This window comes from Stegostoma tigrinum, chromosome 1, assembly GCF_030684315.1.
Source record: "Stegostoma tigrinum isolate sSteTig4 chromosome 1, sSteTig4.hap1, whole genome shotgun sequence".
NCBI lineage: Eukaryota > Metazoa > Chordata > Chondrichthyes > Orectolobiformes > Stegostomatidae > Stegostoma > Stegostoma tigrinum.
The window spans coordinates 59,578,054-59,593,563 of record NC_081354.1 but is presented as its reverse complement, the minus strand read 5'-3'; the positions used below and the strand labels follow the sequence as shown (position 1 = coordinate 59,593,563).

The 15,510-nt window shown below is 40.0% G+C and overlaps 1 protein-coding gene across 1 annotated transcript in view; it reads right to left on the bottom strand.

The window, feature by feature from the left end:
• The window catches only part of LOC125455322 (annexin A10-like), an 87,597-nt gene that overhangs the window by 65,320 nt on the left and 6,767 nt on the right, over window positions 1–15,510 (bottom strand). The window contains exon 2 of the mRNA XM_048537102.1: window positions 13,994–14,075. Within this exon, the coding sequence (XP_048393059.1) occupies window positions 13,994–14,075 (82 nt within the window). The remainder of the gene's footprint in view (window positions 1–13,993; window positions 14,076–15,510) is intronic.

Genomic DNA, 15,510 nt, shown 5'->3' with positions numbered 1-15,510 from the left:
AAAAATTGATGCAACTCAGACTTAGCCAAAAGAAATTAAGATTCAGCCCAATGTTTTTAGTGTCTTCAAATTCCCTGTCAATCACATTTGGAGATCTCACTGCTCTAAGGGAATGTTTTGACGCTATTAATTGTATATTTTACAGCGGGTACCATCAATTTGCATTATGTGACAATCATTCACTCATGATATCTTACTAGAGAATTAATCCTGCTGTATTCAAGAGACGTTGCAATAATTTTGAGCATAAAAGTTTTGGTTCTTTAAATTAAAAATCGGAAGCTTTCACTCAGTTACATACCTGTAGACAAGGCTAAATGCAAGTTATTGCCTTTGCAAGACTGTGTGGAAAAATATAAAAGATAATTTACGTGTAATGGTGCAAGGATGCCTAAGCATTGGATGATGTGCCACATGCATTGTATATTCTGTGCCAGAATTGCATGCCTAACATAAAGCTGTAAGGCATCCTCGGCTTGTGTCTGAAATCAACTTTTTGGTCATTATGCCTGTCTTTCCAGAATTGGGTTGCATGAATATGGAAAGCACCAAATCTGTTGTGTTACGGATGACCAAACTCAAACGTAGCCTAACAGGTCAGCTACCAATGAATTCTTAGCAGATATCCATAGCTTGCTGGTCTAATTTTAATGAGGTCCAAAGCTTGATGTGGAAAGCTCCATGCGTTTATTCATTCTGGATAAGCATGTAGGTCTTTGCTAGCAAATGCTACCTCTATCCTTAATCTGTTTGAAGTGTTTGCCATTAAAAAGCTCCCATTGTGTTTAAGCTGATAATATGGGTTTGTAATTTCAACAAAAAATTTCAGTAATCTTTTCAATGTGGTAGCGTAAAAAAAGGAGATACGCAACTGTGTATGTAACGTGACCTTTGGTTCTTGGTTCAAGGTTAGAATCTGTTCCCTGGGTGTTATAGTTGCATGCCATTCATTGCGATGGTGATGCAGAATTACATGACGTTTGTTCAATTGATCAATTCAATCCTTCATTTTGTAGGAAATCACATTCCATTATGCAAATGCTATTCTTCAAACCTCATTTTAACTCTGAAGGATTCAAACATCTTAAAATGCATCACTTGTCTTGAAAGACATCACATGTTGGGTGTTTAAAACTAATTGTTACTTTGTCGAAAAGGTTGCATTTGAGAGATGCAGGTGGTGAAATGTAGATTATTTGATTGGCAATTAATATTTAATTAACAAAATAAAAACACAGTAGTAATAAAGAATAAAACAAAAATGTTTTTAAAATACTAATAGCACTGTCCAGTTGAATTGAACCTAGCTAGTTTATAGATAAATCTTGCCAGAGTGGAGGTGATTAATAATTGTAGAAACAAAACAAAAGCTAATACAATATTATTGCTTTTTTTTAATTCAAGTAATAAAATTTTAGTTCTTATAATGTTGTTTGACTGATCTGTGCTCTTGATATAATATACTTTACATTTATAAGGATTCAAAACTAAATTTTGGAAAGCCTTTCCATCTATTAAAGGTGTCATGATAACAGTGTGTAATTTATTTCCTTCACATCAGTGGGTGGTTTATTTTACATTAAATTTAAATAAAAGAATCAATACATACACTTTCTAGTGTGCATGAATGGAAATTTGATCATCTAAAACTACATTATTTATAAAGAATTTCTTTGGGAATTTAGTCTCTGTAATTTCACCTTGGACAGAAGATGATTTTCAGCGATGTTTAAAATTTCATTTCCCCTTGTGTTAAAGGATGAAACTGATCTAATTTATAATTAGCAAAAGTAAACAGTCTGGAATAACTGCTCCAGGAACACTCCCATTGCACCACGTGTTGACAGCTCCAGCTAGTGCATATTAGATTAGATTCCCTACAGTGTGGAAACAGGCCCTTCGGCCCAACAAGTCCACACCGCCCCTTGAAGCATCCCACCCAGACCCATCCCCCTATAACCCACGCACCCCTGAACATTACGGGCAATTTAGCATGGCTGATCCACCTAGCCTGCACATCTTTGGACTGTGGGAGGAAACTGGAGCACCCGGAGGAAACCCATGCAGACACGGGGAGAATGTGCAAACTCCTCACAGATAGTCACCCGAGGCGGGAATCGAACCCGGGTCCATGGTGCTGAGAGGCTGCAGTGCTAACCACTGAGCCACCGTGCCGCCCCAAAGGAATATCCAAAGGAATATTAAGGAATATATTATATTGCTGTACGCAGTCCCTTACAGTAAACTAAATTGAATGGCAAAATTTTTAACTAAGTGCAACACTGTAAATGGGTAATATTACATGTGCAGCCTGTTATGAATTTCTCCTAATTTTCATGGGCATTGTGGGAGTGAAGAATAAATATGGAATGAACATGTACTCTTCATTTAATTTCCTTTCATTTCCAAGGCCAAAATTACCCTAACTTCTTTTATTAAAGACAGAAAACTTTACAGACAGTCACCAGATCAGAAGCAGTGATAATGGGAACTGCAGATGCTGGAGAATCCAAGATAACAAAGTGTGGAGCTGGATGAACGCAGCAGGCCAAGCAGCATCTCAGGAGCACAAAAGCTGACGTTTCGGGCCTAGACCCTGGGTCAGCTTTTGTGCTCCTGAGATGCTGCTTGGCCTGCTGCGTTCATCCAGCTCCACACTTTGTTATCCCAGATCAGAAGCATCCAGCTTGTCTTTGCTGAGGTAGAAATGGTTTTCTTGAGTATCTCCAGTTTATGTTCATAATAATGATTTCCCATTGCAAGCATCACCATGTTGAATCAAAACTGTGTTCCCTCTGCGGCAGCCCTTTCTATGATGAGGAACTCAAAACATCCAACAGTGTCTTAAAATTGGCCTAACCAAAAGTATGCGTTAATTTACTAATATTATTGTTTTACTCCTCTGCTGAATATTTCTACTTATAACACCACAATTCAATTTTTTTTTTGGTTTCAACTATCTGCACTTACAGTGATTAGAAATTTAAAACTCTAGGTCTCTCTGTTCATTTACACTTTATAGTGGATTTCCATTACATTCTTTGTTTTTACTCTTCCAAGATGTATTTCCTCACACTTTGTTATAAAACAGTAAATTTAGTACCTGTCCATTCTGTTCATCTATATTCTCCTCGAGTATCTTATGGTTATCCTCACTATGTGTCAAAATTTTACATCATCAAATCTGAGTTTGTGTTTCCTTCACTCAAGTTCAAATCATGAATAAGTGCAGGGAAATATGGACATAGCAATGGCTATTGGCTAGTTCACTTGCAACTCTTCCCCAGTCAGGGAAAGATCCGTGTACGAATGTCCTTCCCAGATTACTGTAGTTGTGTGATCGCTATCAGGAGACACGCACGCTCATAGATGTATGCACACACAAGGCACATATCACAAGTTCACTTCAATAAAGTTTTGGACATAGTGCTGTGTTGTACACTCAAAACACAGTGTCAGAAGTGGTGCGGACATAGCTGTTGCAGAAGTGTGAGAAAGCACAGCTGCCTATGGGGAGATGGATATGTACAGAGCTGTGATCAGTGTTAATGAGATAAAATAAAACAAAGAAAGCCACAGTTAAAGAAAACTGGTTAAGTGGAAATGATTGCAGCTTCCCAATTAACCTCTGTTCAAATGACAGTGAATATGAAGGAAAACTTGAGATTTCTTCCCTGCAGAATTATGAAATTGCAACAGATTTGTTGAGCAAGCTAGAATGATTGCAAATTTCTACACTTTTGTCACTATTGGGAAGACAGTGCTTCAAAACATTTCCAACCCTAAATCTGGCGGAAAAGCAGAAATATCACAAGGCAGACTTCTTTTAAAAAAAGCTTTAAAGGCATATTTTGAACTTGAAATGAAAGTTACCCATGTACTGCACATGTTCAATATAAGGGATTACAGTGAAAAAGAGTACATAAATAAACATGCAGTGTCAAGCATATGTAGTGGAGAGATGCTGGACGAAGATTCAGATGATTACAGAAGGTTCAAATCTTAAGGTGAAAATAGCTTGTAACTTTTGCAATCAATGCAGCAGAACGAAAGCATCAAATGAATATGAAGTGCCAGATAGATACTAATGTTTCTTCCAACATTATGAGCTTCACAGATCTTGAAAAGTTACACCAAATGGCAATCCAAAAGTGAAACAATGTAAAGTCGAGAGCTCAGTGTTGGAACAGCACTCACTCTGGGAGGACAAATTAATTTGAGTGCCCAATATTATGACAAATCTGAAAATTCTAGATATTAGATACAAAAGTAAAGCCACTCATCTGAGCAGAAGCAAGTTGATAGCTCGGATTAATAACCCCAGAAAACATTTACAGTACTTTGCAAGCTACATCAACTGATGAACAGACAGCCAAAGAGTGCAGAGGGTTCAACTGCAGGAACACAAAGGAGCCTTGATGCTGAAGTCACAAACTGAAAAGATCACCTGCCCGATACAGCCAATGCTGCTGGAGCAAAGAGGAGTCCAAGGCAACAGCATAAATCAGTAGAGTCAGTTGAGAAGATTCTGAAACTGAACCAAGGAGTGAACCATTCAAAAAAGCAGATGTTGAAGGAAGAGCCTACAATCTACATATGTACCACAAGTTACAAGCCCTTTAAAAATCAAGCCTACCTTTTGTAAATAAACAAACTAGAGTAGAACTAGCTGGAATACCAAACAGTTGCTAATGCATGACAGCAGTCATGTATATTTTTGGTAACTTGGGCAACTCAAAATGCACACGATAATGCATGCATATTTTATATAAGAGTAGGATATTTAGATTAAAATGTAATCACATGTAAGTGTGCTTACTTGTTAGCTCTAGTCATGTGGACTTTACCAGGAGGCACACACATGTAAGTAGCCATCTTAATTTCACAGACATCTTAATGAAGACCTCATGTTGGACACATGGCTGTGTTGTATTCTCAACATAGAAAAAATCCTTTCCACCCCTCAATCACATAATTCTGGATCCTCAAATCACCAGCCTCATTACATTATTACGGTTGTTTTCATACCAACTCACACACCACTTCAGGCCCTCACTTTAGAGCTCAACGACATGTGACTTGAATGTTTCTGCCAGGTGACTGTGCACAGGAGTACACATGCATCTTAGGCATCTCCATAGGTGCATCTGACATCTTTTACATTGCTTTCTTAGTTGTCACTCACTTTGTGTTTACCTGCAATGAGATTGAGGCCTTTTGTGCCCTTTCTCTTTCCTGTTGATGCTCAACACCTATAGCTCCAGGAATGGATTATAGGCCTGTGCATATATCAAGCAGACAATGAGCTTGCAGGACCTGATTTTCCATGGTGATAGTCAACTGTATATGGAAAGAGGCAGGTACACATGTGTTGGAACTGGCAAGGTACCGCATTGATGGACTCCTTCAACAATTGATCCACCTTGTCAAATCTGCTAGATGTTCATTAACCTGTCTGTCTCATTTTTGACATCAACGATCGTAGTCTGGCAATTCTCTAAGTGCCTGACCTGAGCTTCTTCCACACTTTCAATTGCTTTTCTGACCATTCAATTTCCAGAGCTATTTCCTGAGGGGCCCCAGCAGTAATCTGGTTTTCCGGCCCAGCTGTTGATTTGGCTGGCCACTCAGCAGCTAAAAGGTATTAAAAATAACATTTTGATAGCCTGATTTGAATGGGTCAAGACTGCTGACTGCTCAGCTTTGCAAGATTCTGAGACAATCTTCATTCTCTTCCCATGCACTGTAAGCAATTCAAACTAGTTCCAGAAGTAATTTTACTCAAAAGGGTCATTTACAATGGTTAGTCATGTGCTTATAAAGGCAGTCAAGTCTGAATGAATATTAAATACCACTTGATATTAAATATATATTGTCATGAAATGATTTGTGGGCATAATTGCTTAGTTCACAATCAGTATAATGATTTTATAACTAAAGTGAACCAAGTTAAAAGCAATCTCCCCATTAATGCAATCAACACAACAACTACCAGAGCCCAAAGTATGAATCCAATTAATTAACTTGATCTATTTCAAATTGAAGGGTGTTTCTTTAATGAGCCTGATATCACATTTTCCAATAAAATATGTGCAATCTCAGTGATGTTGCAGTTTTGCTGCAGCCATTTTACCTTTACTAGAATAGTATCTGCATTCTAAATGTTGAAGTAGAATAATAGAAATGAAATAATATTAAGCAATAGGGCTTTTAAATGAAACAATTAACTCCCATATTTTTCTGTTGAGAAACATGGCACCTGGGAACACTAATGAGCTAAATCCCAGCTTTAATATTGGCACTGTGGTAAACTTATCTTTGGCTCAGTCTCCACTCCCTTTTTTAATAATTAACTGGTGTATGTTGGACAAAGAATACCTGAACGTTTGGAGACTCAACTCAGCTATGAACTAAAGTCTTCACCAGGGGAATTAAAGAGAAAAACAGGTGGAAAAGGGAGAAAAGTAATTACCTCTCAGTCTGCAGATATTTCTGTCAACTTCGAATTAATTTATTAAAGAGGGGTTACTGTTAATAAAATAATCTCCTGTGTGTTTTTTTTGTGCCCGAGATCTACTATGGCAATGGCCTGTCAAGCTTGAGAGACCAGACATGAATCTAATTTTCCATGAAGTTTGAAATCAACATTACATTCAATTTTGCATGTATTTTGGTTTGTTGAAATATGGGGGTTTTTTATTTAAATTGCTGGACAGGAAGCCCACAGGATTAGGTGGAATGCAAATTTTTCAAGTCACCCAGGCTTATTCTACTTTGACTTCAGTGGAACACAGTCCAGTATTGAACCTAACCCTGTCAGTTTCCTGATGGATGTATGAATTTAAAATTGTGTCTAAGAGATCCTGGCGTTCTGTTTAAATTTCATCAGCAGTTCTCAGAACAACACTTTCTAAGTTTATGAACTCACAAAAAATCTGCAAGTAAAATGGTGACTAAGCTATTGGAAGGCCTAACTATGGATGAATTTCTTGAACTTGGATGGACAGGCTCTCAAGATTTGAGGATTGAAAAGGCCATTGGCCCTCACCGAACAAAGTTTACAGGGAAACCTAATTTACACTAGGTTCCGTCACAGCTCTGATAAAGAAATGGTAACACAGTGAGAGTGACTGAAGGTGTTTCTGGTTCCTGTTCCAGTGTACTGCTATTTATTGGTGGCCATAATGTGCATGGTGCGGTTATAGACCAATGACAATAAGAGGAAAGGGGACAGGTCAATTGAAAATGCAGTACTAATCTAAACAATGAACCAGTCATTGGTCCTGTATTTAGAGTTGCTGCAAAAAGTCACCATCAACTGTACAGGTTGTATTTTACAAGAATCTGAGTGACATGGGCCAGGGTAAGATGCGTGGCAGAATCTGGTAACAAGTCTAGTGAGGCCCATTTTGATGTTGCGAGTGAATGGCAACATCACTTATGCTTTTAACAAGCATGATGTTAATTGATGGTCTTTATTGTTTGTTTGATGCCTTGTTAACAGCCCAACTTCCTCATCAATATTCAGCCTCCCATCTTTTCATACTTGTGAACCATGTTTGCTGTCAGGAAATTTCAACAAGCATGCCAGAATATTGATGGATAGAGCATTTGCTGCTTGTTCCTGGTAACCTCCATGTTGGAAACTGGGCACCAAAATGCCTGGGTATGCTCCAGGAGGATATGCCACATACACCCTACATCCAAAGTCATTGGCATTCAACACATCCCAGCCTCTAAGAAACCTTCTTGGCATAACTCCAATTCATTTACAACATGCACCTCAATGCTGCACAAAGGGCTGCAGCAGAAACTTTTGCAGCAATTAATGCTGCCGAAAGGATACTTTGTGTGGAGGGTCACACACCCAACTCACGGACCGGACCATGCTGCATCTTCATTTGCTCTTAGTGCTCACTCATTCTGAGTTACCTGGATGCCCACATCATCCCTGCCATTCATAGCATTTATGCACTTTGGCCTGTCACCAGAGATACTAGGCTCATATTACTGCAGTACTTAGTTCAGTCAAAGGGTTCACCCAAGGTTTCCCATCACAGTAAGTCACAAGTAGTCTCCAATGCCAGGCCAGACCCTAATCAGGCCATTCAGGGCCAGGTCCTGTTGTTATGAGTGGTGATGAGCCAAATAACAGCAGCACATCAACTGTCTTAACTCATCTCACCCCCGTTGTGGGCTGTTTTACTTCTGAAATGTGAGACAGGAAAGTATTAAGTGAAATGAAAGATTGTTACTGTTGGATTAGTTGGGGAGGTGCACTGAGCTAGTGAGTAAGAAGTGCAAAGGGCATGCTGGGTTTCTGGTGTCAGGATTGGGGTTGAGTGAGAATGAATGGAGAAAATGTTGCAGGCAATAGCGAGGCTGGTAGAGCATGAGCCTTGGTAGGAGGTGGGCATAGAGATATGGTAGTATGGTAGTGGAGAGAAGTTGGTAGAACTGATGCAGGAGTCCCATCCTGCAAGACTACCATTATCCTGTCTACAAAGCATCCAGCTGATTCACTATGTTTGCAATGTTCAGTAAAACTGTCAGGAACCATGCAGAGTAACTCTGGACAGATAGTGCTTTTCTGCATGAGCGATGGACTTTTAAAATTGGCATAGGGCACAGGGATGCTCATGAATTCTGGCATATCTTCTGAGTGGTGAGTTGTTCTGGGAATGGAGAGTGTGGGTTGAAAATGGGATGTGAGAGATGCCATTAATCACCATCTGACCGCTGGAGAAGTTAGCTTGGGGAAGTAATTATATTTCACCGTGTGGGATTTGTTTGACACATTTTCTGGAACTGACAGATTTAATTCACCTGCCTAACACACCAACCTTATTGCTTTTTCCCATGAGGGTCATATTACCTATTTATACCAAAACATTCCAAAAGTAAAAGAGGAAAGAGACTGAAGGAATACTGAAGTAATTAACATTTAGTCTAACTAGCTGATGCTGAACAGGCCATGGTTAGTGTAACATCTGGAATAAATGTTCAGGCTGTTTCTTCAAGAGGTTCAACAGAACAATTCCTGTAACTGATGTAACATAGAGTGCTATTTTTGTAAGCAACAAAATCTATCATGTATTTGGATGTTCTTCCTTAAATTTGCCTTGGTGATAATTAATGGACTTGATCAGAATCACATTTGAAAGCCTATTTATTTTGTTTAACCAAACAACAAATTAGCAAGGTCATTGGGGTCATTTAAGAGACTGCTGGACATGCATATGGTCACAGAAATTTGAGGATGCATACATGAGGATCAATGGTCGGCACAACATCGTGGGCTGAAGGGTGTGTTCTGTGCTGTACTGTTCTATGTTCTATGTTCTATGTAACTCCATCAATCAATAGCACTGAAAAAACCAAATGTACCTGAGAAGCACAATATCACACACAATTCACGTGATTCTGCAATATTGATCCAACTTAAAACAGTTTAGGTTTTCATAATTATTGGTGAAGTAACGTTCAAGATATTTATATTATAGGAATATTGTAGAATTTATTGTAGAATGTTTTTGCCATTAATTATCTCAAACACTGTGCTTATAAAATAGTGCTTTGATTTTCCTGTCTATGTATAATCATAGAGATCATCAAATCATTCTAAGACAGAAGGAGGAAGAGACCACTGGAAATATCTTTTCCATGTTGGATCTGTATGAAAGCAAGTCTGCTAATTCACCTCCTTTTCTATTTCCTATTAACCCTGCAAATGTTTGTTTTTGCCTGTCACAAGTTCCATGTTTTCCCCTATTCAACCTTTCAGAGATGTTATTACACAGCTCTAGAGCAGATGGGTCTTGAACCCAGGTCTGCTGGTTCAGGGGTAGGGACATTATCATGGCATCACAAGAGCCCCATTCCCCCAGCCTGCAAATGTTTTCATTTCAGATAGTTATCCATTTTATCTTTGAAAGGCATGATTGAATTAGCTCCCATTGCACTTTCAAGCTTACTTTCCAATCCTATCCACTTACTGCACAAAATAATTCTTCCTTGTGTAGCCTCTAGTGCTTTAGTCAATCACTATAAATGAGTGTTCTCTGATTCTTAACACCTCAATTCAACTCTGTCCAGTCTTTTCAGAATCATGATGATTATGCACACATCTGTAAAATCTCCCCTCCAAGGAGCACAGCTTCTCCAATTCATCTTCATAAATGATGTCCCATGTCCTAATCTCAGAAAATACACATTAGCTGCTGCCTTCAGATCCTTTCCAAAATGTTGTGCCCAGAAGCGTCCACGACGCTTCAGTTGAGGTGAAGCATTTTTTTAGATGTCCATCATAACTTGTTTGTATTTTTTGGGCCGATGACTCTATTTAAAAAGTTCAGGGGCCCATGTGCTGCGCTCTCGGTCTGTGCTCTGCCACATTCAACAATGTGTGCACATCTATCCCAAGGTCACTCTGGTGCTGCATATCCTCAAAACAGAGAAAAGTCCAAGTGCAGAAGGAAGCTATTGAGCCCGTTGTCTGTTTGCTAGCTGAATAATGATTCTAATTCCACATTCCAACTCTTGGTCCCTAGCCTTGCAGATTACAGCATTTCAGGCGCAGATCCAGGTTCCTTTAGAATTAGTTGAATGTTTCAGCCCCAAGCACCGAAGTGAGCAGTGAATTCCAGCTATCCACCTCCTCACTGAGTGCAAATGTTATTTAATATGCCCCACTCATCCTTCTACAAGTCATCAACATTCTCTCTAAGCTGTGTGGCTCCTGGGAGGTTCTGCACTTGCCGATTGACGTGCCAACATGTTGATGTCCAGTAGTAGAAACTGCTAAGGCACACGGATCTTGGAAATCTGCACAGCATAATAAATATTACAGGGAATATCGCCAATCTGTACTCCTGGAAGCTGATCTCTCAACTAGGAGAAACTCAAATCAAGATCCTCAATATTTTTCAAACCCCAATTAAGTCATACCTTAGCCTCTATTCTAAGGAAAGTAACCACCGCTTATCTAATCTTTCCTCATAGCCACGATTTTCAAGCCCTGGCAACAATCTTATATATCTCCTCTGTTACCCTAACTACTGTCTTAGATAATTCCAACACTACACCCTGACTTTTGTATTCAATAGCTCACCCAATGTGTGAAGTCATCCAAAAGCCTTCTTTAACACTTTCTTTACCTGTTGTGCCATTTTCACTGTGGACTTACACTCCCAGGTCTCTTATGGTCCTGTCAATACTCCCGTTTATTGCATATTCCCTACTTTGCTTGCTGCTCCCAAATGAATACCATCAAATTTCTCTGGAATGAAGTTCACTTGCCAGTTTTCCACGCAGTGAACCAAAGTACTGATATCATCTTGCAATCAATAGCCAGTCCATTTACTGTCAACTACCTGACAAATGTGTGTGTTGTCTGCAAATTTCCCCCTCAAGCCTCTCATGTTTAAGTTTAAATCATTAATATATATCACAGACAGCAAGAGACCAAACGCTGAGCCCTGTGGAGCACCCACTCAGAATTATAAAGACATCCATCTGCCATTCCCTTTCATTTCCTGCCACTGGACCAATTTTGAATTTAACTCATCATATTCCCCCTGTACTCCATTGGTTTTAATTTTTCTGAACAGCCTATCGTGTGGGGTCTTGACAAATGACCTAATAAAATCCATGTAAATGACATCTACCCTACAACCGTCATCAATTTTCCTTAGGTAACACAGTTTGGAGCCGGAGGAACACAGTAGGCCAGGCAGCATCAGAGAAGCAGGAAAGTTGACATTTCGGGTGGGATCCTTCTTCAAATTTGTTTGTTAGTTCCTCAAAAAATTAAATTCAGATGATAATATAATGAACTTCCCATAACAAATTCATTCTGACTCTCCTTCGTTAGTCCATATCTTTCCAAATAATCTCCATGGAATCCCTACAGTGTGGAAACAGGCTGTTTGGCCCCACAGGTCCACACCAACCCTCAGAACGTCTTACCCAGAACCATCCCGCTATAACCCACCCAACCTGCGCGTCCCTGAACACTACGGACAATTTACCATGGCCAATCCGCCTAGATTGCACATCTTTGGACTGTGGGAAGAAACTGGGGCACCTGGAGGACACCCACGCAGACACGGGGAGAACATGCAAACTCCACACAGACAGTCACCCAAGGGTGGAATCAAGTCCGTGTCCCTGGTGCTGCGAGGCATCAATGCTAACCACTGAGCCACCATGCCGCCAGTTAATCCTACTTCTCAATATTGATCCTGACAATTTTCCCACCACTAAGGTCAGATTAATTGGCCTACAAAAAACATCCTTTTTGAATAAGTCTAGAGAGTTAGCAAGCCTCTAATCCTTAGGTTTTCCACTTATGTTGAATGAAAACTGATACATTAGAATTGTGTCCTTTATTGTGTATTGACCTTTCTCATTCTTCTAACCAAATGGAACATGTTACACATTTATGCATTAAATTTAATGTTCAAAAAGCTTGCCCTATCAACCTGCCTACCCCTCTTGAAGTCTATCACTATCCTCCTATATTTCAGAATGCTTTGAAGTTTTGAGCCAACTGTAAACTTTGACATCATGACCTCACAACCAGGCTCAAGCCCTGATTTCTGATCCTCAGTAGGATGTGCAGAGTTGGGAGATAACATAAGGTGCAAAACTGCCTTTCCAAATGCCTACATGCTTCTCTCAATTTTTGATCGTGGGGTTGGATTGTTTTGGGAGTTAGACCAGGTGAATGTAAGGAGATCTGACAGCCTGCCTTGGGCTTCTGGCACTACTTAAAGTTTCATAAGGAAAGATAAAACAGAAAACAGAAAACATCTCTCCTCCTCTCAGCCTCACTCCTCTTGCTCTCCATGGTCACTCATATCTCCTATGCTGCCTCATGCCATCTACCTAATGCTTCTGAGTTCTCATACCATCATGAAGACTACCTATCTCCAATGTCCCCTGAAACCCCATAAGCTCCTAATCATCCCCATGGCCCTTTACAGAACCTATGGCAAGGGTGGCAGACTGGCATTTCATTTAGACAGCCAGGTCTAAAAAAATCAGGGCTGAGCATGCCCCGATATGGCTGGCTTATCCCACTGCTATTTGATAGTTGCTAGTCATTAACTGGCTTGAGGCGTAATTTCAGTCCCCACCAGGGAGGAAGTCCATTCTCTGAGAGATCCTGGTCAATTAAGTGACTCCAGGTCTCTGGTTGCAATAATACTAACTGGAGCACTGGCCAACTCTGGGACTTTTGGCATTGCATGAGGGAGAAACCGGACTTCAAGGCCAGCAGGTGGCAGCAGTGGGAACGATGAGGGGTAGTGGGGGACGGCTAGAGTAGACAGGGCAGGAGGGATTGAGAAAACAGATTGGAAAGGAATACCTTAGGTGGGCCTGCAAATGGCACAGGTCACCCAAAAAGCATGGGCTACCAACTTATCATGTTTCACTGGGAGAGCTGGTAAGTTGCTGCAGCCCACCCTTGGCAGGGGTAATATTGCACTGGGAGTAGGTGAGTTGGTGCCAGGAACATTGCTCGTTGCATAGTATCTGATCTTATGAACCCTCCCAGCTAACACTCCACCCCTGGGTGGCTGTAAGATTCAAGTCCTTGATACTGACACTCAGTACAAAAGGACACATTATTGAAATTACTCATTCCTGAAATAAAATTCATGATGTCAGGAAATGTTTGGTATTATGATAAGAAAGCAAACATTTAAGGAATGGCATTATTGAAAATAGTGATAAAAAATATTGCCCTTGCCAAATCATTTCTCAACATCATTCAATATCTCAGTAATTTTCAAGATTAACATTTGTATAAAAATAAAGGTATAATTCCTGAAACATGACTAAAGTTTTTATTTTGATTGTCAAATATGTCAAATTAATGATTGTTCTTCAGCCTTGTTGGAGGGTAAAGGATTTAAAAGGGTGACAAAGATGGATCTGTTTCTTTGAAGGTGTTTTTATAGCAAACAATATATTTGTTGGTACGTACCCATTCCTTGTAGTGCTGAGAACAAAACTTCTGCATCTTCAGCAGGGTTAAAGTCTGTTGCTGGAAAAATGGTTCCTTGATTCTGTGAAAATAAAATTCAAATTGCCAGCTAATTTGAATGAAAGGGCTTGGGCAACAAATTACGAAGTGAAAGGCCACCACAATGATTGAACAACACGTTCATTTTGCATCCAGCTCTTATTTTATATTTATCCTGCAAGTGTCAAAATTTATATAAGTCTTTTTATTTCACATTTTTCACTTATATATGTATGTGATTAATATAATCGTTAAATGGGACTGAATGTATTTTGCAAACATCACTATATAAAAGTGCACTTTTGGAAATTGTTTCCTATATCTTTGTACCATACATATTTTCAGGCAAGGGAAGCAGGTTCATGTGTGCACGGGAAGTTGAAACCTCTGTATATGATATTGATTCACGATGCAAAATCATCTCACCTACATCCGAACTTTTCTTGGGTAGATTTGAATGCAAGCAGCAAGCCTCAAAACAAATCTGTTGGCATAGCACCTAAATATTATGGTTGGAGTTTATCTTTATTTTTGACCATGGATTCTGGCATTGACAAATGGCTGACCGATTTTTCCAAATTGTGTAGAAATTGCCAGCCTGAGGTGATCGTACAGTGGGGAGTGTGTCTTTAGTAAAGCTGCCAGACTGCGAAGTCTTTGATCAGTGAGACTGAATAGCTCCATCCATAGGCAAGTTGGTGGTTGATGCTCACAGCGTTCCATCTCAGAGTGGCTCCAAGGTTTGAGAGCTTCTTTCATTTGTTTTGTACCTTCCTTATCCTTGACCAGAAACTAACTGGACTAGCCTGATAGTGACCATGGTCTTCAGAGCGGATAATAAGCTTGACATTCTGCTCTGGGTAACTCATCTTCTGCCTCTCCAAGCCTGTCCATCATCCACAAGGCACAAGTCAGGAATGTCATGGAAAGCAGTCCACATGCCTAGATTAATGCAGTTTCCCCAACAATCAAGAAGCTTAACACCACTGAGGACAAGATAAAAAAGTGTGAAGCTGGATTAACACAGCAGATCAAGCAGCATCTCAGGAGCACAAAAGCTGATGTTTTGGGCCTAGACCCTTCATCTGATGAAGGGCCTAGGCCCGAAACATCAGCTTTTGTCTCTTGAGATGCTGCTTGGCCTGCTGGGTTCATCCAGCTTCACACTTTGTTATCTTGGATTCTCTAGCATCTGCATTCCCCATTATCTCAGACCATTGAGGACAATACCGTTTACTTGAATGGAACTCTATCCTCTGAAACATTCACTTCTTAATCAATTGATGTACTGTGAACTATAACGAGATACACAGCGGTAACTCACCAAGGCACCCTTGACATAACCTTCCATATCTGTGCCCTGTACAAGTTAATAGGACAAAGGCAGCAGATACATGGGGACCAGTGTCTGCAAGGCCCTCTCCAAGCTGCACACCATACTGACCAGGAACTATGTTCTTGTTTCTCTACTATCATTG